This window comes from Atractosteus spatula, chromosome 5 (genome assembly GCF_055471065.1).
Source record: "Atractosteus spatula isolate fAtrSpa1 chromosome 5, fAtrSpa1.hap1, whole genome shotgun sequence".
In the NCBI taxonomy this organism is placed as follows: Eukaryota; Metazoa; Chordata; class Actinopteri; order Semionotiformes; family Lepisosteidae; genus Atractosteus; species Atractosteus spatula.
The window spans coordinates 47718104-47743705 of NC_142710.1; the positions used below are offsets into that span (position 1 = coordinate 47718104).

General features: G+C 36.2%; 1 protein-coding gene across 2 annotated transcripts in view; it reads left to right on the plus strand.

The window, feature by feature from the left end:
- Positions 1–25602, plus strand: part of synpra (synaptoporin a) — a 104223-nt gene that overhangs the window by 61516 nt on the left and 17105 nt on the right. Inside the window, exons 1-2 of one of the 2 annotated variants that reach the window (XM_088915909.1) lie at positions 4444–5280; positions 19472–19596. In XM_088915909.1, coding sequence (XP_088772035.1) covers positions 5257–5280; positions 19472–19596 — 149 coding nt within the window. In that variant the 5' untranslated portion in view covers positions 4444–5256. Of the gene's footprint in view, positions 1–4443; positions 5281–19471; positions 19597–25602 lie in introns of those variants that run through there. The other variant, XM_088915908.1, reaches the window with a different exon arrangement.

Genomic DNA, 25602 nt, shown 5'->3' on the forward strand with positions numbered 1-25602 from the left:
ATTTCCAATGTTACACTGGGTACTAGTGACATGTTAGTATCTAAGGACCAATGTTGATTAGACCATTAAAAGAATTCTTAAATATATGTTTACTGTCTAAGGAGGAATACAAAGTCTGTGAATCGGGAATGAAAGAAATTGATTCATCCAGTGAGAAAGGAATTCTTCACCTTATCCTGTTTGAGTTTTTTTTAATTACTCTCAGTCATACAGTATGCAGAACCATTTTCAATTAACAAGATCATTTTCATTTGATTGGTTAATTAGAAAATAATCCGTCAACAAAAACATAGTTCCATAGGTCCACCATCTGTCCCTGGTCAGCCATTTTAACCCTTCATTCAAAGTGGAAGCAAATAATATTCATAAACCATTCTCTTTATACAATGTGGGTTTCTCAGAGGATCTTAAAATAATTTTTAGAAAATCCTTTATTTAACCACTGAGAACAAATTTTTATTTACAGCGACATACAGCAGTGTACCCAGTTATGCAGCAGGGCTTTTATTGGAGCAATTTGAGTGAAGTACTATACAGTACCTTGGTCGACTGTACAACAGCAACATCTCACCCAGGACTAAAATCCATGACCCTCTGGTCAGGAATCTAAGGCACTGACCTCTGCTTCATCCAAAATGACTGGTGGAATAGGAAAAAATATCACTGGACAATTTTTCATTTTGAAACCAAATACTAAAGAAAGATTAAGCTCATAATGACTTTGTGTTTGGCTGGACTTAAAAATATTTGGTTAATAATTTATACATAATTCATAGAGAAAACAAAGCATTACATATAATTACAGTAATAAAGACTTCTCAGTACTGCAATTATTATGTAAAAGGTTATCTTATTACAACCCTCTATTAATATACTGTATCTGAAATGTTTTTATTGATGCCTTGTAATTTTTACATTGTATATTCAATATGTACTGTATACTATAGGCAACAACTTATTATGCTGTTACTAAATCATAAATGAAGAGAGGATGGTTTTGTTTGTGTGCGATATTGTTTGTATATATGTGTAGTGTTATAACCTTTTCTCTATGAAAGGATCACAAATAAATATCAGGCTGTTAACCCAAGTTAAATAATCCGTTAATTGCACTTCCAACTAATTCACATGGATTGTTTCAGTGTTAAAAGCCAATGAGACTAAACTATAATCTTTTCCTTCAACATACTGGCCGTCCAGCTGTTGGGAATACAGGAAGGAAGTTGAATGTTAATTAGATGTTAACAGTAATTATTGTAATTATGTCTGTTTAATGGCTTTTAGAAAAGCTTCATTTGTAAATGTGTTAAAAATAAAAGAGTTTACTAAAACTTTTTGTCAAGTTAGAAAGTTTTAAAGCACTTAACAGGAATAAAAATGACAATCCTAAAAAGGAACAGAAAATGCATAAAAAACAGTAAATAGAAGCATTAATTAAATGTTATTATTAGCATTTTTAATACTACACCAGTATTATTTAATTTAAATATGAATTTGATTATTTCAAAACTTATTATTTAATAATACCTATTAAAATTTTAATTGGTGTAATAATCTATTTTATTTTTTTTCTAACCATGAGAGGTTATTTTAAGAGGATTTTTAACTTTTAGAACCAGGAGTGATGGATATCAGAGATAAGGTAAGAAGTAAGAAGAATTAAAACTGTATTTCTACATTTACATTTTAATTTTACAGTGATGTTATATTTCAGAGAAATGGAAGGTCTGCTGGGTTCAAAAACTAGCCTTTTGCAGGAGACATAGCACAAAAACCAAGACTGTCAATTCAATTAAAATTATTTTAAAATGCTTTCCCTATTTAAGTGAATAAGCCATTGAACGGAAAAAAAATAATCAATTAATCCATCAACAATTCAGAAAGTTAAGGTCTGCTTTGTAGAAGAGAATTCATATATTTCAACAGATGTTGTCTGGGAAACTGATCGGTCTTCCCAGTGTTAGAACTGGTTTGAATCCTGCCAAGGTGATATGCTAGATAAATCTGTATCCAGTCTCTCTGAGGCTTTTCTTATGCAATATCAGTGTCTTCAGGATTGTTAGTTAACTGAGTGTTGGTGTTGATTCTGACTGGAATTCATGCATGCTCAGCTGGAGGTGAGATATACAAAGGTATATCTATCTGGTGGATTCATTCAAAATCTATCTAAAATAAGTCAGGCCAAAAGACTTAATCTAGGCCAGATCTAAATTTGCAAAGAAACAAGTAAAGGTTTATTCCACGCTGAAAAGAGAAGAAAAGAAACGCAACGTTTCGGCTGTGGAGCCTTCTTCGGGTCTGACCCTCAGCTGACACTAATGGAAGCATTTTTCGATGATAACTGAGAGTTGCATCTGCCCACAAATATGTGTTTTATACACAAAATGATCTTGTTAACACCTGGCAACATTAGAGTGCCAGGCCTTGGTGGCCTTTAAAATAGAGAGAACTAGAAAGAGAAGGTCCAACTAAAACAATCTAAATTTGGACAGCAGACGTTTTTATTTGAACTATATTTGAGCAGTCACTGTGCAGTTAGGTACAGTAGGTAGTAAATGATAAAAAGTGGTGCCATGTTTTTTTTTTCTTGGAAATCATGACTTTAATCACTATGGAAAAGAAGAGGCAGATTTCTGAATTTGCTGGTATTGTGAATTTCTACTACTTCTACAGTACATATTTGACTGGTTCGTTTTGCTAATAAGCTAATGTTTGATTAACCAATCTTTTGTGATTTCTGCAGTACAGTATAGTATGAAGAGCATGTCCTAGTTTTCTGTCAGGAGTAATAAACCAAATGTCTTGTAAATGTAGGATTTGGGGAATTGGTTTTCATTAAATTGCATGCCTCTGAGACAAAATACTTTATCCAAGCCCATAAATGAATTTGTTTTCCAATAAGCAAGCGGTAATTTGTGTTCTTTGGTCTTACTCCAGTAGCTAGTAGACATGATTTCTAATAATTACATCATTATTGCACACATTGTGACTTGGGCAGACAACTCTACTGTAGGCGCTGGAAAAGACAAAATCCTGATGCTTTGCAGATGGAAGCAGTTCATTAAATAAAGAATACATTACTTATTGTACATCATTAGAAAGAAGGAAAAAGTATTGTTCCTACATTTGTGAAAATATGTTGTGTAAAATGGCTTCAGATTCCTTTTGCACAGTAACGACTATTTAAACGAGTGGACTCTGCGGATAAGCTGGGTTTAGCAGCTTAAGTTAAGCAGAATTCATTATAGATTTGAGAATTGTGCTTGCCTAGAGGATATAATGCTTGAATGACATTGATAGGATAGAAGTATTGATATACAGTGTAGTCTAATTGTCATGGTCTGGGGGAAAAAGCAATTTGCAAAATGTGCATTTTTGTTCTGAACATTTTGTAATGGAAAAAATAATGCTACAGATATGTTTTGTTGCTTTTCTTTATGAGAACATTTTTCAGTTATTCAGCAGACCAACTAGAAGATCGATTTCAATTGATGGTTTTTGATGAATGCAGCACTCTTCAGTGGCTCAAGTGTTTTAAGACCATACCTTAAGGGGGTTCTCCAAGGGTGCAAGTCAGAAACAAAATAATCATCTCCAAAACTTAAGCAACTACATGTTTTCAAATCAGATCTCAGACACAAGTGAGAAGAGCATGGTATAATGTGTTTTACTGAATAGAGTGGATTGGAGTTCAAAATTGTTTTTAGTTCAAGCGAATGATATTATGAAACTTTGCCAGGCATACTATTACTTCTAATTGTCTTCATATTTCCCTGTAATGCGAAGCACTCTCCAAAATGCACAGAGATCGATTTCAAGTCCATGGTTAAAGATGAGCAGGAAACGGTCAGGAAAGCATCGGTAGTCAACAGATTTTCCCAAATGTTGGGAAAAGTTCCAACATGTTAGACAAGTGTTACAATCAACTGAAGTTAGCACATTTAAACAGCAATATATTTAAGATAAGTAAGGTAAACTGAGAAGACTCAGAAGAAGAAGAAGAAATCTATGGCATTTAGGGTAATAGCTACTGATAATGTAAGCGATGAGTACTCCATGCACATACCGTAATAGAAACCCATAACTGTGAGTCTTCATCTGTGGAAATTTTTAGATTGCTTTAGGTGCAACAAGTAAAGTTTTTTTTTTGTTCAGTCTTCAAAGATATCTTTTCACCTCTGAAATTGAGAAACATTTTGACAAACTCGTAACGTGTTTTGTTTAGTAAACTTTTCTACTACTTGTTTAATATTTGGTGCATTTTTTAAAGAACCTCCAATTGCTAATTGTTAATGCTCCTGACATGTATTTAATGATGTTCAGGTACAGGTAGCTGCGTCAGCATGCGTAGGCTGCAAAGGAACAAGTAAAAGTTTATTCCATGCTGAAAAGAAAAGAGGAGGCTACTAGAAGAAGGCTTCACAGCTGAAAAGTTGTGTCTCTTTTCTTTTCAGGATAGAATTGACCTTTACATGTATTTAATGATGGCATTTTGATTAGATGAACAAGTAAATGTTTATTGGTCTGATTGTTTCACTTTTGTGTAGTCTAATATAAATGTGCAAATCACAGCAGAATGAATATTAGGTTATAAGCAAGACCTCATAACATTACTTTTTAAATTATTTTTTAAAATGTATTTTTACCTGACACAATAGCTCCCATACTGTGCATCCGTGCCGCCTTTATCAGTGTAAATGCTGTGTTAAATCTTGCGGTTATTATTTCACAATTCACATGAACTGAATCTGAAATCTGAATTGCATTGCTTTTTACTTGGATTCCTTGTATTATATTGGTAGAGGGTGGTATACATATTTTTTCATCTGCAACAAATATGTATCACATAAAACTGCTTCAGGGGATGATTTGCAATACCTGATTTTTTTTTTTTGTAAGTAATGCAAGCTGCTATTAAGTTCAGATTTCAGAAATCACAATAGGGAATAAATCTTCCTGTTGTGGGAAGCGCCCATGGAGCGTCTGTTGAAATTACTTGCCGTCGGTCCCACTAGAGTATGACTTCTTTGTCAGCCCTCAGCAAATAAGGCAAAGCCTGCTGCCTGATAGGTGTATCATCTCACTTTCCCTCAGCATTGATTTCTGGCTTCTTTATTTACTTCATAAAAAGAGGGAAGCAGAGGGAGATGAGACTGCACTGTCTTTGGCCAGCTTCTTTGGAAATCTTTTTATTAGTATGAGAAAGCTGTTTCTGCTATTTTGTGAAGTGAAGCTGGATTATATTTTATTTTTTAAATGTGTATGGTGATATTTGCTCCGGTAAGTATTTGTTTTTTTATCTGCTCTATAGTTTTGTGAGTGGAGAGGATAATAGCATACAGTAGTAGTTAACATTTGGGGAATGATTTTTGGATGTAAATTTGAGTATCTTAAATTATATTACAGCATTGCCCTTGTTGTAGCTTTATATGTATGTGATAGTACAGTTCTGTTTTCAGATATAAATTTTAAATGTGCAATCACTGAATTAAGAATGCTCCAGTTTTCTTTAAACTGAATGCATGAATTTTGTAGATTAAAAATCAAAATCCTGTTCATTATGGTTTTATGTGAGTGTAATTAGCCTGATACACATCATACAGTTTCACCGCAGATAAATCTTAGTGAACATTGCAGAACTGTTTTATTTTTACTATAGCAGTAGCCTTTCACTAGCTATTAGTCTGAGGGATTATTTTACATAAAGCTTTATCTGTTGAATGCATTTGCCATTCTCACTCAGTTAAAGATCACTGCTGCTAGTGTTAAAATATCTAGGAAACTACATAAACTATAGTAATATGCACAATATTACTTGCTTCTACCTGCTAAATGGTAAATGGTAGCAAATCTAAACAGGTTCTGTGACAATTCTGCAAGTACTGTGCCATTGTACATTTTAAAATCTGCATTGTGCAACAATTTCAGTCTTGTTTGTTTAACAGATGTGCTTGGCATACTTTAGCTATTCTTTGTAGTAATTCTTTATCAGTTGTGTGTTCTTGCAATTTTACAATCTTGCAATATATAAGAATCTGAGGGGACATTCTTTTGAATATGACATATTTTAAAAACAAACCAAGACAACTCTTCAGCCTAACACAAATTTCTTAATTTAAATAATGTCAGTAAACTTTTTAAGCAGTACCTGTTGTGCCTTTTCTCCAGTCAATGTTTTAACATCTGTCTCTCTTGTTTCAAGATTAAAATGTTATGTTAATTTCCACCTAGCCTTTCTAATCCCTTTGATTTAATTCAGTGTTTTTTTTCACCCGCACTAGCTTGGTAACATACAATTATATTCACTAATCTGTACAAAATCTTGTAGATTAGATGCTTAATGATTTGAATTGTTACTTATGAACGAACTGACACCAGTTTTAAAGTATGATCTGATACAGAACAGAAAGACGATAGAACTATTGAAGCATTTATCTTTCCTAACTTGTTATTCCATCTGTGTGCCTGTACTATTCTCATAATGCGGTTAATTACATGCACTGATATTTCTTCAGGTCATTTCAAAGCTGTGCTTGAACTGCTGCGTTGCCATTTGAACATTCTCTTTCCAAATTTGAACCTCTGGTGCAAATTTTAGTTATGAAAGTATCCAAATGCAATGTTTAAATATTATGTATGGTGTTAAGCATCACATCATTTCTAAATACATCACAAAATTGTTTCATCAAAAAATGTGACTTTTTTCAAGGTGTTCAGGGATGCTGTTTTGATAAAATTACATTGAAACATGGGGTCTCACACAGGTTTGGGAGTTAGCACTGTGGACTCATAGTCACTGGATCCCGGGTTTGGTTCCAGACTTCTGTGTTCTGTGTGAAGTTTGTATGTTCTGGCATCTTCCTGCATTCCAAAAATAGACTGGCTAATTTAAATGGTTTCTCTAATTTGTCCATGTTTGTGTGCCCTGTGATGGACTGCCATATTGTCTGGAATGTAGTTCTGCCTCATGCCCTGAGCTTCAGGGATAGGCTTAGGGTTGCTGTAAACCTCACCAGGAACAAGTGGTATTCTGTTAATGTATGGGATGAATGACATTCACACATCAAAAACAAGAGTATCCTGTCAAGGGTTACAATTTAGTCCTTGTAATATAATGTCACCTTGCTGTGTTACTGCATTATCACACAGAATAAAAGCCTCAAACCCTGTAATCACCTCTAGGTCTGAGTATAGGCTTAAGGTTGTGTTGATGCCTAAGAAGCTATTTTAAACTGGGTGCTTTTTTTCGTTAAGGTAAATGGAAAAGTGCCGACTACCTTACATATTCAGTAGTTCAGAGGTCAAATTTTAATAACAATGAAAATGAGAAGTTGAATATAAAGGGATAACATAATTAATACTTTGGTGTTAGCTCACCTGTCTGAGGAAATGGCAGTGCTGGCCGAAGAGCAGCACCGTATCAACCTCTCTCACTTACGAGGAATGTGAGGGAGGGCTGTTAGAAAAAATTCGCACAGAATAGAGGATAGAGGAGCAGTCAGAGAGTTTTCATACATAGGAGAGTCCAAGATTACAGTTTAACCCTCTTCCTGAACTATTAAATTACTCCATTAATAACAAACCAATATTTAAGGTTCCAGCTTCTATACAGTGGCACTCTTGTGCCAGTTATTTGCAAAATGTACTTTACATTGCTTCTTATATTTTTGGTGGATTCTGTACTATGATGAGTGTTACAGTGTGTTCTTAAATATCCATAACATTGTAATGTACTATTGTACTCTATTAATCTATGTACCTAATATTTACTTAGAGTATTACTGTGTTTAAGAAAGTGAGAAATGTTAAACATTTAGGAATTTTCTTCATGTAGTATTTTAACGTGCTTGAAAATATTATCCAGCCCCTTCATGATAGACTCCAGGAAACCAGATTTAAGACTATGGTTTGTTACGTTATATCCTGACACCCATACACTCTTTTCATAAAAATGTACTGTACCTCTTTTAGGTGTGCTCCTCTTAATTTCCACCTGTGTCCTTTGACGAATGTTTCATTGTTGATCTTGTTGTATTATTCAGTTTGTGAAAACAATCAAGGATCTGAGTACTTTTGTCTAGCCCCTTCATATTATATTAATCTTGATTTTATATTCATAGTATCAAGACTAAAGAAATTCAGTTCCTTGTAGCTTGTCTGTACATTGAATGTCTTTTAGACAAAGGGTCATTGTAGTCAAAATGCGGGACTGAGCTTTATTGTACAAGGCTATGTCTTTCCCAGGTTTGGGAAACGGCTAGAAATGGAGATTAACAAGATACAGCAGGCAAATGTTATTGTCGTCTCTTCTTTCTCTCTGTTTACTTGTGAGAGCAGATGCTACCAGAAGGTGAATTAAATAATAATTGCCTTTTGTGTTTGAAGGTACAAAAATGACTGATTCTAAATTCATATAGAGTATTCTAGGTGAACCTGTGACTGTAATCTTTTGCTCCTTCCTTTTCCCTTTAGCATGGCATTTAATAACTAACTTCATTCATTGTGCCTTTAGGTACATCAAAGTCAATATACTGTATGAGATGATCTAAAAAATAAAAGGACTATGTGTAGCAAAGTGTTATGCTGCAGAATGTCTTATGATTTCCATAAATATCTGCTGCAGTGGGTAATGGAATTATCAAGAGCAGGATGTCTATTGAATAAAGCTGAGAAAGTTTAGCTGTAAATGCAGAGTGTTTCTTACTTCAAAGGGAAATGGATATTATAAAAGTACATTACAACAACGTATTTATTTCCAAAAAAATGTCTTTCCTTGCCAAAGCAATATGAAATTTTATGGTAAAGTACAATAAAACTGTATTACCATTTTTTTTATAATTAATTCATGTCATAACATTCCCCATTTTTATAATAAGCATTTTTTTCTTTGGAGTGTGTATATTTGAAGGTAATTTTAGATGCCAAAACTTGTAGATGCCAAAAAAAAAACAGGATTTTTTTAAGAAGTCAGAAATGGCAATTTGATCAATAAAACCGTCTCTGCTCTGTCACATTCTGATTAAGTCACACTCATTAAAAGAATTTTAACGAGCTGCATCTTCATCTAGCACACATTATGTAACCCATAGGTTCTGCGTCTTTTATGCCTGACACTAGCGTAAAATATTTCACAGTTAGAGCCCAGTAGTTTCTCATATTTTCTTTAGTAGGATGTTACATAGTTGCAATTGAAATTAGAAAGGGGGGCATGATACTGTTGTACATCTATGTATAGGCTGGCACTTAAAGCTACAGTACTATTTTATTGACTTTCATGTGGATTTGGTGGTGTTAAACATTAAGTAATGCTTCTGAGAATTTATATAGAGACTCTTGATTATAAGAAAAATCACTGTCTGTAACCATTATATATATCCCTTACCCGCAGGTCTATTTTGTCTATCAGGCACTGATGTCAACTTTGGCAGTTAAGTGAAATTCCCAGAGGTATTACTCTCATCTGAGACCGCTGGGCTTCGCTTTTGTCCAAATATCGTGGTGCAGTGAATGCAGCTGAGTGGTCTTCATTAAAGAAAAAGCGTGTTTCATTTAATAGGCGAGGGAGGTCCTGAAAATAGGAAACCGAGTTCAAAGAGAATTAATTCTTCGTGTTTTTACTTGAAATTGATCCCTGCTCATCCTGAAACATTTAAAAACCTGGATTACAGATTAAAAAGACATACAGTATTTTTGTTTTTTGTCAAATATAAATGTTTTTAATTAGAGACAAAACCATTACCTGATCCTAAGGCAGTGTGGCTGTCCATGTCCTGGAAGGCCAGTGTGTGTGCAGGTTTTCTTTCCATCTCAGCCATTAACGACCTACGTTAGCTCATTATTGGCTTAATTGGACCAGTTTGACAACTTCCTTCAAGCAGTGGTGCTATGAAGAGACCTCAAATCTGCCATGCGGCAGAACTGCCCATCCATGGTCAAAAGGACAAAATTGTTTCTGACACGACTCTTTACAGGAGGAGAAGGTGCTTAGTGTGACTCAAATTCAGTATCTACTGTTACATCAGGAATACTCTAAAGAGCAGTGTTTAAACAGCGGACCTTTTTGTTGTAAACCTTTTTTTACACATACAAGAAAACGCTACAAATAATATAGTGCAGTATATCCCTGAAATCCCTGCTTCTTTCCATTCTTCTGCAGCAGACAAAAAGTCACAGGGCAGTGCAGGAATTGATTTTTATCACATCCTAACTGAATAAATTTTAGAAGTAACTGTAATTATATCAAAAAAGTTTAATATACAATTATTATGCAATCCCAGCACAGTTACTGTAAATAAGGTCCACTGAGACTGGAGATTTGATATTGCTGGAGAAGACTGTTGTTCATATTCTGAGGCACTTTTGGGCCATATTGAACTAATATAACTTGTGGCTTACATGCTGTTTAAATATTTACTGTATTAGTGATAGGATAGAAGGATAGAAGAATACAATTTCTTTTCCCTTTGGATTTTGAGATACTTGTTTTATTTCAAAATCTCCAGACACCAACTGACCACTTCAACGAAGCTTTATCTTTCTTTTGTCTTTTTGAGTGGTGCAGGTATATGAACCATCATGATGTATGGCAATATGAAATATAGTCTTTCAGGGTTTAAAAATAGGCTTCAGAAACAATGCAGACATTCTAGGAATAATGAGCAGAATTATTTTATTAAATTGATCGTGTTTATGCCTTAACTTGATACACTTCAATTGTCTGTATTTTAGGGAGCTCTTGAGAGCTTCAAAGCACTGCAGATTGGTTGACTGCAGTCCTGGGTCTGTTGAGGCCATTTGATTACATTACAGAGACAGTTGGCAGCTCCTGATCTCAGCCATAGAGATTGAATGTTAAGAAATCTCAGAACAAATGCTGAAGTGCCCCACTAATTCTAGAGGTCAGTAGACTAGAAATGATAGAAGGGTTACATAATAAGCATCTTTTATTTATAATATACATAAATGAAGATAAGAGGCACGTTGGCACATAGTATTGCTGCCTTGCAAAGTTGGAGCCCTGGGTTCAATTATAGACATGAGATGCTATCTGCATGGAGTTTGTATGTTCTCCCTGTTGTCACAAGGGTTTTTGCTGGATGCTTCAGTTTCCAAATAAACTGGTCAATTAATTGACTTCTGGGAAAACTGGCCCTGGTGTGAGTGAGTGCTTGTGCATGTGTGCACTGTGATGGACTGGCTGGGATAGGGTCTCACTCCAAAGTGGCCCTGTGTGGGATAAAGTGGTTAGAAAATGGATGTGAGTATAAATGTTTATCTTGACTAATTAATAACAACGTCATAATGGGAAGCAAAGAATATACTCAGTTACACCAAATACACATATTAAAAAAAAGCCTTTTTTAATTTTCTTCATATGGATGGAACCGTATGCAATAATTTTAGACTAAGACTAAGTCAGTTAAAATGAGGGAGTAATAAGAGAAAGGTTTAGGAGTAAATTTGGCCTATCAAAGATTGATTTTGGCCTATCAAAGTGTTTAATTTTCCCAAATGGGTAACAAAACCATCAGCTTTTCATGACAATTACTCTCACAGAGCTGCCACAAATTCCCAAAAGAAAAAAAAAAACATGACAGGAGAAGGTTTTCTGGGTGATGTTTTTTTTAAAAAAAGACCTGCTCAGTGATCTCTGAATGTAATTGGGTAATTTACTACTGCAACATCTGCCTGTCATCAATGGGGGTTGTGAGGTACTGCCATTTTATTATTTTTACCCTCCTTCTTCAATTTGCTTTGTTTTCCTCAACCAAGACACCTCTCTATAGCTATAGAGCATAACAAATACAGGTTTATTAAGAAGGGAAGAATTTATCTTATTTATCTTAATATACAGGGACCTTATGAGTTCATGTTTGTCTTTGGTGTGCAAATGGTTGTGAGGCCTTCAAACTCAAGAGCTGCTGGGGTAAAACCAGTTTATGGAAGCCCCCAAGAAGGTCAGTAATTAAATAGTCTTCATTTTTTTTAAAGAAAGCCAAAAAATCATAAACAGTGGATCCCTAAGTATCTTTAAGCAGCTACTTATTTTGAAGAGAAGTCTGGGGATATGATCTCTTACTATTCCTGTTTATTTGCTGTGGGCTGACTGTAACAATATTAAACTTTACATAATCAGTGTTCTTGCTCCAGGCTGTGTAATGAATAACTGATAGGAATTAAGTTTTCATTTTTATTAAATCTATAGCATAAGCCAGGCACTGTAAAATGTCAAGGATTAGGGATTCTTTATGTATATCCCTGTAAGCATTTGTAACTATTTACCAAGGTGTACTGTATTAAAGCATTATACTGAATGCATTTATATGAACAATTCATATTGTTTGTTTCTTAAAAATTAACTCTCAAGTTTTTTTTAATTGTATGAATGAGGTTTTTTATTTATCCAACCTGCTTGCAAATGTCTTTAGTTAAATGATCTTGTATCATGCCTACAAATCTACTCCTGCTGCAGATCAGAACACTTTTCCACACAGCTCCAGACAAGAACAGACCTGGAGTTTGAAGCTGCTATTAAGAATTCAATAAGAAATGAGTGGTAATAAGCGGGAGAAACCAATATTTTGTTTCAGTTACCACAACTTAGAGAACAAACACTGTTATTCCCATGCCTCATCCTGTATCCTATCACATCAAGTATCTTCCACAAAAATAAGATTATTTTAGTGTATTTTGACATTGTTTAGTTATAAGTTATGATATGTGGACAAAACAAATAGACATACCTATCAATGTAAAGTCACTTAAAAGGGCATGGGGTCACAATGTGTGACCAGTATGGCCTATATGCTCTGTTATCATCCAAAATATACACTTGGTATCCATCATTTACCCATTTTTTGTCCATTTCTGTACATACATTATGTCAATTAAGGAACACAGGTTTGAACACTATTCTCGATTTGATTTTCATGGATGTTTCTAGGAAAGCCAAATAAGATGATTTCAGTCTTATAACTGAAGTTGAGTTCTAAATGAGATTGCATCCAAAGTGTAATACCAGCTACTCATATCATCCTCTTCTATATCACATTTAGTTTGCAAGTAAAAGTAAGTCATCATGAGAATGAGGATGGAAATTTACACTATAGAGCCAACCAACCTGGTGAACTAGAACTAGACAGGAGAGAAGGAAACCAACCTGGTAGCAAACATAAACAGACCAATAAAGACTTTGCTTTCTGTGAAGCAGATAAAAGCTAAACAGACTGAGAGTTCAATAAACCCTAAACCACTAATGGAGCAACACAATCAGTCCGAATTCTTTTAAAAATGGATAATTGCACTCAACTGGAATAGAAAATGAACTTATATATTCACTTTTCTCTTAAGCCATAGTCATACAGCATCAATTTGCATGTCAGTATTTTATATAATCAGAAAAGTGAAATAGTTTCAAAGGTGGTTATGTTATTACAGTGTGTGCTTTTGTTTAAGAAGTTAAGTATTTTCCCCCATAATTGACTATAAGAAGGTTAATAGTGTACTTTCAGGTTTCTGTGTTCAAAAGCTGTTGACATACCTTGATGGCTTCAGGGCTAGGATGTTGATATGAGAAAAAATGGTACTCATGTTATGATGTTAATGGAAACAAATTGTACTTTTGGCACTATTTCTGTCTGGTTAATCAAGTGTACTTTCCTGTACAACATACAGGTAATGCGTTTGAACTGTCCAATCCAATTAGCAGTCAGGTTCTGCAATATTTGTAATAAAGGGTAGCAGTGTTTGGAAAGCCCTTAAAGAGGTTTGCAGAAATTAAATACTGTCAAAACTCTAGGGGCTAGGTGCAGTGATCATTTTAAAATTTGAAGTAATTAGCAAGAAGAGGACCCTGGAAACATCTGGAAAGATGTCGGATTTAATTGGCAGCACTGAGCCACAGCAACATTTCCTGACTTTGATGATATCATTGTAAAAATCTTTTTAAAAATGGGGAGTGCAGAGGGTTGTTTAAAAATATATTGCTTTATTTCCATTAGGCTTAATTTTGTAAAACTAAATTTACTTGATTTTCATTTAGAGTCGGATTTAGAAATGTTCCAAATGTGCTGATGCACTAGCACACAATTTTCTGTCATTTGGAGCCAGCACTCAGCAGGATTAAGGACCAAGATTCTCCCCTGAATCTGCTTTTTTATGACACTGAAAAAGTAATGTATTGATACAGGTGCTCATTTTTGCTAAATGAGGCCCACCGCATCTGAAATGTTTATCAGAACACCAAGAAAGGTGGACATCAGTCAGCCAAGGATGTTCTCGCTCCAGTGAGCAGTGAATCTCCTCATCAACTCAAATATGTAGGCTTACAGAAAAGAAGGATTGTACTGGTTGGAATTTTCTTCAGAAGTTTCTATCTTGATCATTTAAGTACTTGTGCACTGATACAAGTTGTTATTCACTTACATTAACCAAATATGATCCCATAGCTTTCAGGAATGTCTGTGGGGTTTTGTAGTATTACTTTAAAAAAACAGTGCTCCAAATTACCTGTTCTCAGAGCACCAAATTATAATAGCACTAGTTTAATGACATGGTATTAAATCCTCATTATGTTCACATTAACACAAAGAAAGGCAGGAATGAGTTGCAATTCTGCCTTCACTCCAGTAGTCAATGGGGGTCTATAGAGAAAATATTTGTAAAAACCAGTGTGTACTGGTCTTCCTGTCACTGGACCAACCACAGTTCACTTCATAAGAACATAAGAAAGGTTACAAACAAAAGGAAGTCATTTGACCCATCTAGATTTGGTGGCTAGTACCTAATCCTTCTAAGGATTGAACTTCAGATACAGTAGTTCAAGACTTTTGAGTTAAAAAGTACATATTGCATATTATGTAGCTTACTGGGGTGGTATATTAATTTTGTATACTGAAAGGAAAGACAAAAAGTGTGTATTGGAAAAACACCATTTGTTGGCTTTCTAGTGCGTCTCTGTTTATTTAGCAGTTTGCAGGAGATAGTTTTCAGAATGAAAATGAACCTTTTGCAGTTCAGTCTAATTTGTATGTACTGTATTAGATTCCAGTCACGTTATTATTACATTCTGATCGTGATGTTTTGTTTCTCGTAAATCTACAAAGCTAAATGTAAGGGGTTGCATTGAAATCTTGACAGATGGTAGGTGTTCCACCTCTTCCTTGCATTCATGTGTGTTTGGCCCAAATACTTATAATCATGTCCTAATTTAGGGCTCCTCATATTAATCATTTTGGTCATTTTCCTTCACCTGATTACAGTGTGGCGCAGGGCACAGCCTTCCTACAACCAAGCTGTGACTGTTGTCTCACTGACTCACATTTAATTTGCACTGGTGTCTATTTCTGTTCCTCACCTGAAAAAAAAAATCTGTGCCATGCATGCCCTTTTATCTCAAAGCTAATAGCATTCTCAGAGGGAAATGCATCGATTGGAAAGACATCTGGGCTTTTAATTGATGTCACTTTCAATGCTGCTCATACCACCTTGCAAGCTCACCCTGTGCTACCAGATACACAAGACTTCTTGGGCAACAGCTACAGGTCCACAGAACTGTTAAAGAAAGGCACGTGTCAGGTTTACAGGTTATTTCACTTTTGTACTTTAATGGACATGGTTATATTTTTGCAATTGCATTGTGTTGCTCTTTTCTGTAACTGACCTATCCAGTTTCTTTCATGCAACAGCAGGGAAACTGTTTCTTTTTCTTTCAGGACATAGAGCAGGGACTGTGTCAAGGCAGAATTGATTAATCAAGAGAGCAATGCATCATCTCTAGAGGAATTATCTTTAAATTTTCTCTCTTCCCTGTGGATTTCAAACTGTGGAAGGGTGCTGGCACTGGGAACAGTCAAGCAAAGGAAAGCAATACAAGCTTCTCATTTGTTTTCTTCCTGTTTTACCTGTTTGTCATATCAAAGTCCAATTTCGTACAAAGGGAAAGTTCTGGGAGTTTTCTCCAAACATCTTGAATAATTACAGGATTGAAAAGCTGTAGGTTTATGAGTTTATCTGATGTATATCTTGCTCTTTATTTTTTTAAGTCAGTACTGAAGTAGAAATGTTTTTTATGTGTTTCTGTCAGTATTTCTGAATATGAGTATGAAGGTCTTTCTTTTAATAATAGTTAAGCAAACATAGTATGTTTTTGAATAAAATATAATATTTCAATAGTTAGATTATATAAAATACAATATAATTCGTTAGATTACCTTTGTTATTTAAGGTGCATTTTCCCAACAGTTTCTGAGAATAGGTGAAATACAGAACACTGCTAGACCCTTGGAATTTAAATTCCAGAGACCAAGAAGACAGTTCTAATAAAATGAATGGATTATTGCCCTGATGCAGCTTAATAATGGTTTCTGAAGTGTAATCTGTCTTGTTTTGGTTTGTTTTATGTGCTTTGTTCTTAGCAAGAACAGTGCCAAAAAATCTTTCCATCTATCAGTTCTAATGGCCTCTGTGGGTTTTGCAGGTAATGAAAAAAAAACTGCATCTTTAATATCAATAATACAATATCTTCCCCTGCCAAGTGCCACTTTTCCCCCTAAAGCTGTAAGAGAATGATCTGAAATGTATTTGTACTTACACAGTAAATCTCAGCCCTCTGAGTGCTGTTGTGAGAATCATCTTTTTGCCTCCAGCCTGCTCATCAGCACTCCTTCCTGCCCTACTTAAGGTATTGAGGGATAGATGCATTGCTTTGTAGTTTGCTTTGATACAGTTTTGATTTGCTCCCTTTCATACCCTAACATATGTTAACAGTAGAAGCACATTGACTAACTGTATTTTAACCTTGAGCGTACAGTAATATTAAATGAACTTTTAGTTATGGTAACATCAATATATTGACTTAGGATTTAGATTTTTCAATAACTCTTTTGAGTAAGATGGAGCCTCTGAATGGAATACTTTGCTATATCTTCCTCTCTCAAATGCACTTCTGCGGAAACTTTCATGTCTAAGTCTACCTACAAATGTGGTTTAGCTTTGTTGTTATTTGGCATTTTAGTTTATTTTTCTTTCGAATCCCATGCATAGTTTTCATCATGAGATTTGTGTTTCAATTGAGTCTTTCCTTTTGTTTTCTTTCAGATGTAGAATTTGTCAAGTACAGTACTATGTTTTAAACGGATTAGCTGGTGTAACCTGTTGGCTACTATAACTAAGAGGGTTAGTCAGATTTCCTCAAAAGTTTGCAAGACTTTAATCTGCTGTTGTGACACATTGCCACCAGATGTCAGACAACCTCAGTTGTTTGATATATTTAAAGATAATTGATCCATTGGTTAATTACCATGGATAGCTATGCAATCCTCAGTGGCACAGCCACTATTCAAGGTCTAATAGGCATAGGAATCTCACTGTGTTGAGCCTTTGCTTCATTTCCTGTTTTATTAAACCATGTTTTATTGTTACTGTAGCAAATCTTGTTTCTTGAGTTCAGGACAAATGGTACTTAAGACACAGACTGGAGTAAAACTAAGGGCCCAGGTTCTGTCATCTTTATTATCTTTATTATTTTGAGACATGCTGGAACATAACAGAGCAAAAGCAAGCACCTGCCAAGCTCAGCCCCCGTCAGCCTTTGGACTCAAAGATTGTGGGAGCCCATGCTTGTCCAGGGCAGTGACTTCAGGGAAGAGAGGCTTCCCAGGTGTGGGAGAGACCCCTGTTCTCTACAAGTCCATTAGCTCCCAGGGGCTCCCTCTCTTACATCTCCTCTCTCCTGCAGAGCTTCAGTAGTCCAACTCCACCCACACTACTGAGACACACACACTGGGAGAACGTTAACTAGCCAGAGCTACAGTACAAATCTGCTTTATTTCATCAGGGTTCCATGACCTTTACATAATGTACAAGTGGGGAAAATAGGTTAAATGAATGTGAAGTATGTTTAATACTGCTTCAGCGTGGATAGGAGTGTACCATAACTACACTTTGTACTTGCAAATGAACAGCTATGAAATGCAACACTGTGCAAACACTGTGAGAACCGTGGACAATCTTATCACATTTCTGATCACGTAATGACTAAATTAGCATGACACTTAAGATATCATAATTGTATGTGTCAGTGATTTAAAATCTTGAATTACTTATCAGTTTAAGAGTAAGAGTAATTTAGAGCCTAATTTAGAATAATAAAAATTGCAGTTTTGAATTTTCCTTAGTCAATTTACAGTGTTTTGAGCATGTGAACACTCTTAGACAAGGTGATTGATCTGCCATTGAAGCTAGTCCTGCAGTCTTGGGAAGATTTTCACTGCCTTGCTTTAGTGCGGTGCTTTGCTGTTTTACAAGGTGTTATACAACAGCACACACACACCCACAACACACATCACTAACTTATAGCAGGCTGCGTGGCTGTAGAAGTGCAGACAACACTGGGCAAGCATTCGTTCTCTGAGTTTTAGACAGGTTCCAGGATCCACGATCCTTCAAGAGTGTGCTAGCACATCCAGTGGGGAGTGCACCAAGAGCGGTACTGCCACTGGTAGCTCAGTGATGAAGTGCTTACTCGATGGTGTTTTAGGATTAAATAGGGAGTTAGTGAAAATAGATTAATTGGATGATTGGTTGTCTGACTCTTAAAGGGAAGGACATTCCAAAAGGTGACCCAACCCCATCCTGAGAGCTACAGGATAACCATGATCGCTGCAAGCTGCCACTACCTGGGCTTAGCAGTATCATATCAACTAGGATTAGCTTTCAGATCTTAACCTACCGTAGCAATGGTGGAGTGAGTTTTAAATATGTGGCGTGAACCAAAATGTTCAAGTTACAAGATTTTCAACGGACCAAAGGTGGAAAAGTAAAGACAAACAGTGTAGCCAAAAACTGGGTGTACTGGATGTACCTTCTGAGTATCATTAAATACAGACAGTGCGTCCAAAAACAAAGGCTTGCTTTTTTTAGATGGAAAGTACTGATTACTAAAGAAATCACTTACGGTCTAAAAATCTGTGTCCTCTTTGCACTAGTCACATAAATAGAAACTATCAGCAGATCCATGTAAAATAAGAGGATAATATAATGAAAATATTAGCTATTTTATGAAAGGGAAATTTTAAGAAAAAAATAATTCTGAGCTCAGCCAGCAAAGGCTCTCACTGAGTGCAGGGTGAGCTGTGTGATCTGGGAATTTCAGGTTTAAAGTCATGTGATCAGGACTCTGCAAGCAGGAACGCAGAAGCAGTTAGTTGTGTCTCTATCAACACTTGGGGAAACATAGAGCCCTGTGGCCTCCTGGACACTTGCAGGCTTGTAGTGCTGTCAGTAGTGGTAGTGCCTCTCCTTTCATCAGCATTAAGCCACCAGGTCGGAGCTGTGGTGCCAGTGATGTGTTAAAAGATGAGTGGGTGGTTTTAATGTGTGCGCGTAGGAGGAGTCCACTTACACTTTGTAACTCACCCCTGTGAATAAATGGGGAAAAAAAACATTTCAATTATTTGTGTTTGTTTTACAGCTTTTTGCAATTTTTGCATTTGCAACATGCGGTGGGTACTCCGGCCAGCTGCAGGTCAGTGTAGACTGTGTAAACAAGACGGACAGCAACCTGAGCATTGGCATCGAGTTTGCTTATCCTTTCAGGTAAGGAGATCAGCTATGGGCATGTTCATTTCAGTCTCATTTTTGGTGCAAAATGAGTTTTTCTCTTAATACTCTTTCAAAATATCTCGCCTGTATCATTCAGAATGGTTAAAGATTGGCTTAAATACCAGTCTGTAGCCGTCTAAAAAGTGGTTAAAAAGTTACTGATAGAGCAGTGCCTTACAGACACTATGCAGTCTGGAGCTAGGTAATAGAGGACCAATCATTCTTTTTTCATAGTATTTTTACTGCTGTTAATGTCTGTATTTTCAATTTATAGTCTTGTTTGGCTACTCTGCTACCTGCTGAAGCATCTACAGTGCATTACAAAATTATTCAGACCCTTGCAAGGTTTTCACATTTAGTTGCTTTAAAGTGTGCAGTGATGACATTTTGAAGTAGCAAATAATGTTTGTTATACAACCATATTACTGACTCAATAGGCATTCATGGAAAAGCTAGTGTTTGGCTTGAGAACTGCTTATTAAATAGAAATCAGAGGGTACAGGTATGAGGTGAATACTAAAACTGGGTTGAGGTAATTAGTGGAGTACTGCAGAGAGCAGTACTAGGACCACTGCTCTTAATTTATATCAATGATCTACTGTAGAAGCTGCAAATGAAACTCAAAAAGATTTAAATAAAATGCACAACTAGGAAAAGATATGCTAGATTTAAGGTGGACAAGGCATTGCGTACAGGTAGTAAAAATAAATTATTATTACAAAATGGGAACTGCTGGGAAGAGAGTAAAGACTAAGGTGTTTATGTTGATACATCATTTACATCTTTCACACAATGTGGAGAAGCCGTTTAAATGCAAACAAAATGCTAGGATATATAGTTAAGTGTATAATTTAAATCAAGGGATTTTATGTTAGAAATGTATAACACATTTGTAAGTCCCGATAGAAAAGTTATCTGTGCTCCGGAATCAGTCCAGAGAAGGGTAACCAGGGAATGTCTGAAGGAAGTGAACCTTTTCAGGCTTGAACAGAGAGGATCATTAAGGTACCTGATACAAGTATTCAGACTCCTCGAAGGCAGTGTATTTCTGCTGAATGAACTGTGAAACATGAACTACAGGGCTCAAGCGGAAACTGCATGCAAGTGCATTTAGAACAATAATGCAAGGCACTTCTTCACCCAAATGGGTGTGAGTCCATAATTACCATAATGAGCCACACAACTAGTTGTGTAGCCTCTGTTTGTGTACAATAATAGTGGTTCACATGATTGCACAAGACTCCTGACCCTGTAAGATCCTTCAGTCAGGTATGATTCAACCATGAATATCTGTTTCAGCATGGTAAAGTATTTATTATGAAATTTAAGGCACCCAGACACTGCCTAGATCAGGCTGTCCCTCCAAACTGAAAATCTGGACATGGAGGAGTTACAGAATTCAGTGACTGAGATAGGAGAAAATGTTCACGAGTCAAAAATATCCCAATCACTCCACTAAGAGGCTTTTATGAAACTAAAAAAACATCTTGAATCTAGCATGGTGTTTTAAACACAGCGCCTAAATGATACTGCCAACATGTGGCATAAAGAGTTGTGGTCACACATGACACAATTGGAACTTTTTTGTCTAAATGTCAAGCAAATCGGATGCAAACCCAATATAGTGCAACACCATCTCCACTGCCAAGCATGGTGGGGGCAGTATCATGTTTTAGTTTTGCTTCTTATTAGGTTTCTAGTTCCGGCTGAGGAGAAGCATTCTCGTTTCCTGATGCGGCCACCACCATGCTTGACTGTAGATGTGATTTTGACTGGGAGATGTGCTGTGTGGTGTCTGCGCCAAATGTAGTGCTTGGGATACAGAACAAAAAGTTCCACTTGTGTCACTTCTGACCTCAACATCTTTTTGCCACATTTTTCCAGGATCAGCTTTGTGACAAACTCCATGTAGGATATTAAATAGCTTATTTTTAGTAATAGTTTTCTTCATGCCACCCTACCACATAAGGCTAGTTACTGTATGTGAAGTATACTGGATATTGTTGACTGATGCTCAATTTCTCATGTCTCAGCCACTGAACTGTGTAGTTCTTTCAAAGTTGTCGTTCCCTCCAGTATCTCTCAGTAGTTTCCTCTTTGCCTGGCTGCTCATTTTGCAGGGGTAGCCTGATCTCGGCAGTGGCTGGGTGGTATGATGCATCTTCCATTTCTTGGTGTTTGAGATGACTACTCACAGGAATAATTAGAGATTGAAATCTCCTTAGTCATCATGGTTGAGTCTTTGCTTGAAATTCATTACCTGACCAAGGAACTGCACAATGACAGGTTTATTTATTCTGAAATGTGAACCAATATTGCACACAGACAGAGGCTACTCAGCTAAAAGTGTGGCTCAATCCTGTAATTGCAATAATTAATTAATTTCTACCTAAATTAATTTAGGTTTGCCACAGCAAAGAATTTGAAAATGATGTAATCTTGACTTTTCTATTTTCATTCATAATATTTCAATAATCATGGTTCTATATTCTATATTCATTTTTCTATATAGTACAGTATATCTATTTACTTCTTTCTTTTCTTGTTTTGAATGTGTGCATTTGGTTGTGTATATACAATAACGAATAATAATTGCTATTTCAAAGTGTCATGCCTATAAGATTTAAAGCAACAAAAAGTGAAAAAATTGTACGGGTCTCCATACTTTTACAAGGCAAAGTATATGAGGATAGAGTTAAGTAGAGCTCAGTTTTTGAAATATGTGCAGTCATCACCATAAACACTTTAATCATCTCTATGCTGGCACAGAAATGTATCTTCAGTGAATCTGCAGAGACTGCACAGTGGTCCCGGCACTGGTTTTGCTTCATCTAAAAATAAGTGTGCTTCTCATTTTGGGATTATTTGCAGTGATGTTAGTGCCCTTCATTTCTCTTTAAATGCCTAGAGATGCACAATTTGCTTGAAAGGGTCCCGCAGCAGAGCTGTTATTAACAGAAGCAATTTTAATTTCCATTCTCACCAGAGCAGTGAGTAGTGAGTCTTGACTTAAACTTCAGGGTGCTTGACATTTAGAGATGGGTCGGCATTATGAAATAGGTTAATATATTCTTTGTCTTAAATGAAAAGCCCTGTGTGTTCACATTTACATATTCCTTCATCAGCTGTCATAAGGGGATAATAGCAGTAATTCTTACAGTCTGTTGAAAGACTGTACATATAGGTCACAGTAGTTGTTGAAACCCTTTTTTATGACAAACTTTATTAGTGCATTCTTGCAGTTTTTGTAAAGTTCAAATTTTAATTATTTTTCCCATTTGATACACACTTAACTTACTGTATTGTATAGTAGGAAAGAAGATAGTAACATAAATTGTGTCATCAGGTACAGGCACTGTTATCTGCTTTTTAATGTCATTCTTACAGATTGAGAAGCAGCATAACTGTTGTTTTGGGCGGTGAACCCACATGGTGCCAGAGAAAGAGCCATACAGTCATAGGCATTGAACTAGCAAAGGTAGCCACTGGTATGCAGCAAGCAGAAAACTCTTTAGTTGACTTGTTCAGTACCTCTTTGGTGAACTATTCAGCTGGGCACTAGCTACTCCTGGGAACCCCAGCACAGCTGTCTGGTAACATAACTCCAAATTAGTGAGCTGTAGGCTGTAATGTACATCCCGTACTTCAAATATTAACTTCTCCCTGTCATGTTCGCCATGGCTCCTGAATTGCGGTATGAGCTAGCTGTGGCGCGGCCTCCGGTGATGACATCATATACCTATCTCCCTTCTCCATCTCTCGCAGAAAATTAATCAACCTCAAGTCTCAGAGCACTTGGAGTCCGTTTATGATCATAGAGTCTGTCTCTGGCTTTGAACATGGACTCATGATTCCTGGACGCGCCACTGACTTTGTCTCCTACAGTGTCTCCCTGCAAAGGTTTGCAAAGGTGCAAACCTTTGCTTGTATCAGACTACATATCTGGACTGTTTGCCTGCACCACGCTCTGCTTCACCAGTCTGCAAGCGGCCTGCTCCCTGATCCCGGAGTGCTCATTCCCCGCACCCCTCCGATCTCAGTAACAAGCTTTATGCATTTTCTGTGTGATGTTTGCAGGCTCCCCAACTCAGCCAACTGCTTGCTCAACATAGTGGGTTCTTAATACTCCTGAAATGCACTCCGAGTCTCCCACCTCAGTAGCGCAACATTACACTCCCTGGAATCATCCCACATAATGGGATTGAACAAGTAGCATGACGGGCAGGGTCTCCCCTCATTTCTTAGTTTTCTTATGTTCTGAACTGTGTGATGCTTCTAGGGGTGTAGTAGCAGATGGGCGATACGTTCAAGGGCGTGTCATGGATTTTAGTGATATTTTTGACTGTATTGCGATAGCCACAGAAAAAAAACGGACATTTCTGGAACAGGTGCACACTTTGTTCCAGACAGTATAAATCAGTTGCAGATATGCTAAGAAGAGAAAGATAAGAACACATTATAATCTGAAACAGAGGACTAATACACTGCTGTGCTGTAAAACCTTTTAAACCAGCCTGAATACCAAAACTGCAAAAGTTGGATGTAAATGAGCTGGGAAGAGATACTGAGCGAGCTAAGCAAACTAAATTAAAGGTATGCCTGATGCTTACCGGATGTCTTGAGTTTGAAGTTCTGCATAGGAGAATAAAGTAAAACCGAAAGAAGCTGAAGGACACAACACTAGTACTGGAAGGCACCCCTGTATGTGAGAAGGGAAAGAAAGAGAAACTAAATCCAAGAGAACAGACCAAGGAAAAGACTGAAGTAAAGAAGACCAGATGAAACTGAAGGTTGGAGCTGGATTTAGGCAAAGCTTTTTTTTTCCTTTTTTGAAAATGTTAAAGACAGTGAGAGAATTTTTCTTCTGGCATGTTGAGAGCAGCATACCTACCCCTGATATTTAGATACAAAACTAAGAAAGGGAGATTCTGCAACCATGAGCTAGGCTTTATTTTCCCCAAATTGAGTTTTTGAATAAATAAAAAGTACCATTATTTGCATTACTGACTGGGAGTGTCTTTTGTCCTGAGACCCAGAACCTGTATGATAACCGCACCCCCAGCAGTATCTTAATTGTTAGTGTAACAAGATTTATAGGATACTATAATCAAACACTGTATCAAGAAACACACAATCTTTTGATTATAATGCCTGAATGAAGTGTTTCTAAATTAATATGATCGTTGATAACAAAATTGCAAATGGGGATCATGGGGCAAAATTGCAAAAGTGTGATGGCAAAGGTATTTTTTATTAGTGAAGCCAAGGATTTAAAAAGTGATTCCTGTCTGACCAGGTTTCAGTACCTGGAAATATGAAGCCTAGAAGGTGGTGATTTAACTCTCTTTTAAGTTAACAGATTTTGCCCGTTTTCTTAGCTTTAAGTCTGTTGTTCAAAGTGTGTGGAGCAGTACAGAACAACTCACGTTCACTAGAGAAGTATTCTTTTCAAGAGACTGAAAAAAAAATTTAAAAGAGGTGATAGGGAAGGGAGATTCACGTGTTTTTGTTGCTTAATAATTTATTTACAGTATATAATTACAAAGTCCTTATTTTTTTTAAAAAAACTATTCAAACAGTAGCTTTTTGGACTAGTGCTGTTTTGGGCTTTGAGAAGAACATTTAGAAGAACACTTAATTCAAAATGTCATGTAAATGAAAGTGTGCGTATGTTTGGAAGGGCATGTATGCAACCACATTGCGGTGGTTCATTATGTAAAGGCTCTTTTGAATTTACCAGTTTAAGCTAGAAAAAGGGAAGACTCTTTGTACTAAATGATATTAAATTGAATTCCAATGCCTGTAACTGTAAGTAATGTACAAATCACTTAGTTCTTTAAAGAGACAGCTTGAAAAACTGCACTGTTCCCAACACTAATCGCTTTAAACAAATGTTAGATTATTAAAGCTTATTTCTAGTGTTCTGTTCTTCAGACAGGAAATAATTTTCTTTACCTGCAGTGCATTTTAGACATTGAATGCAAATAAAATTACACATTT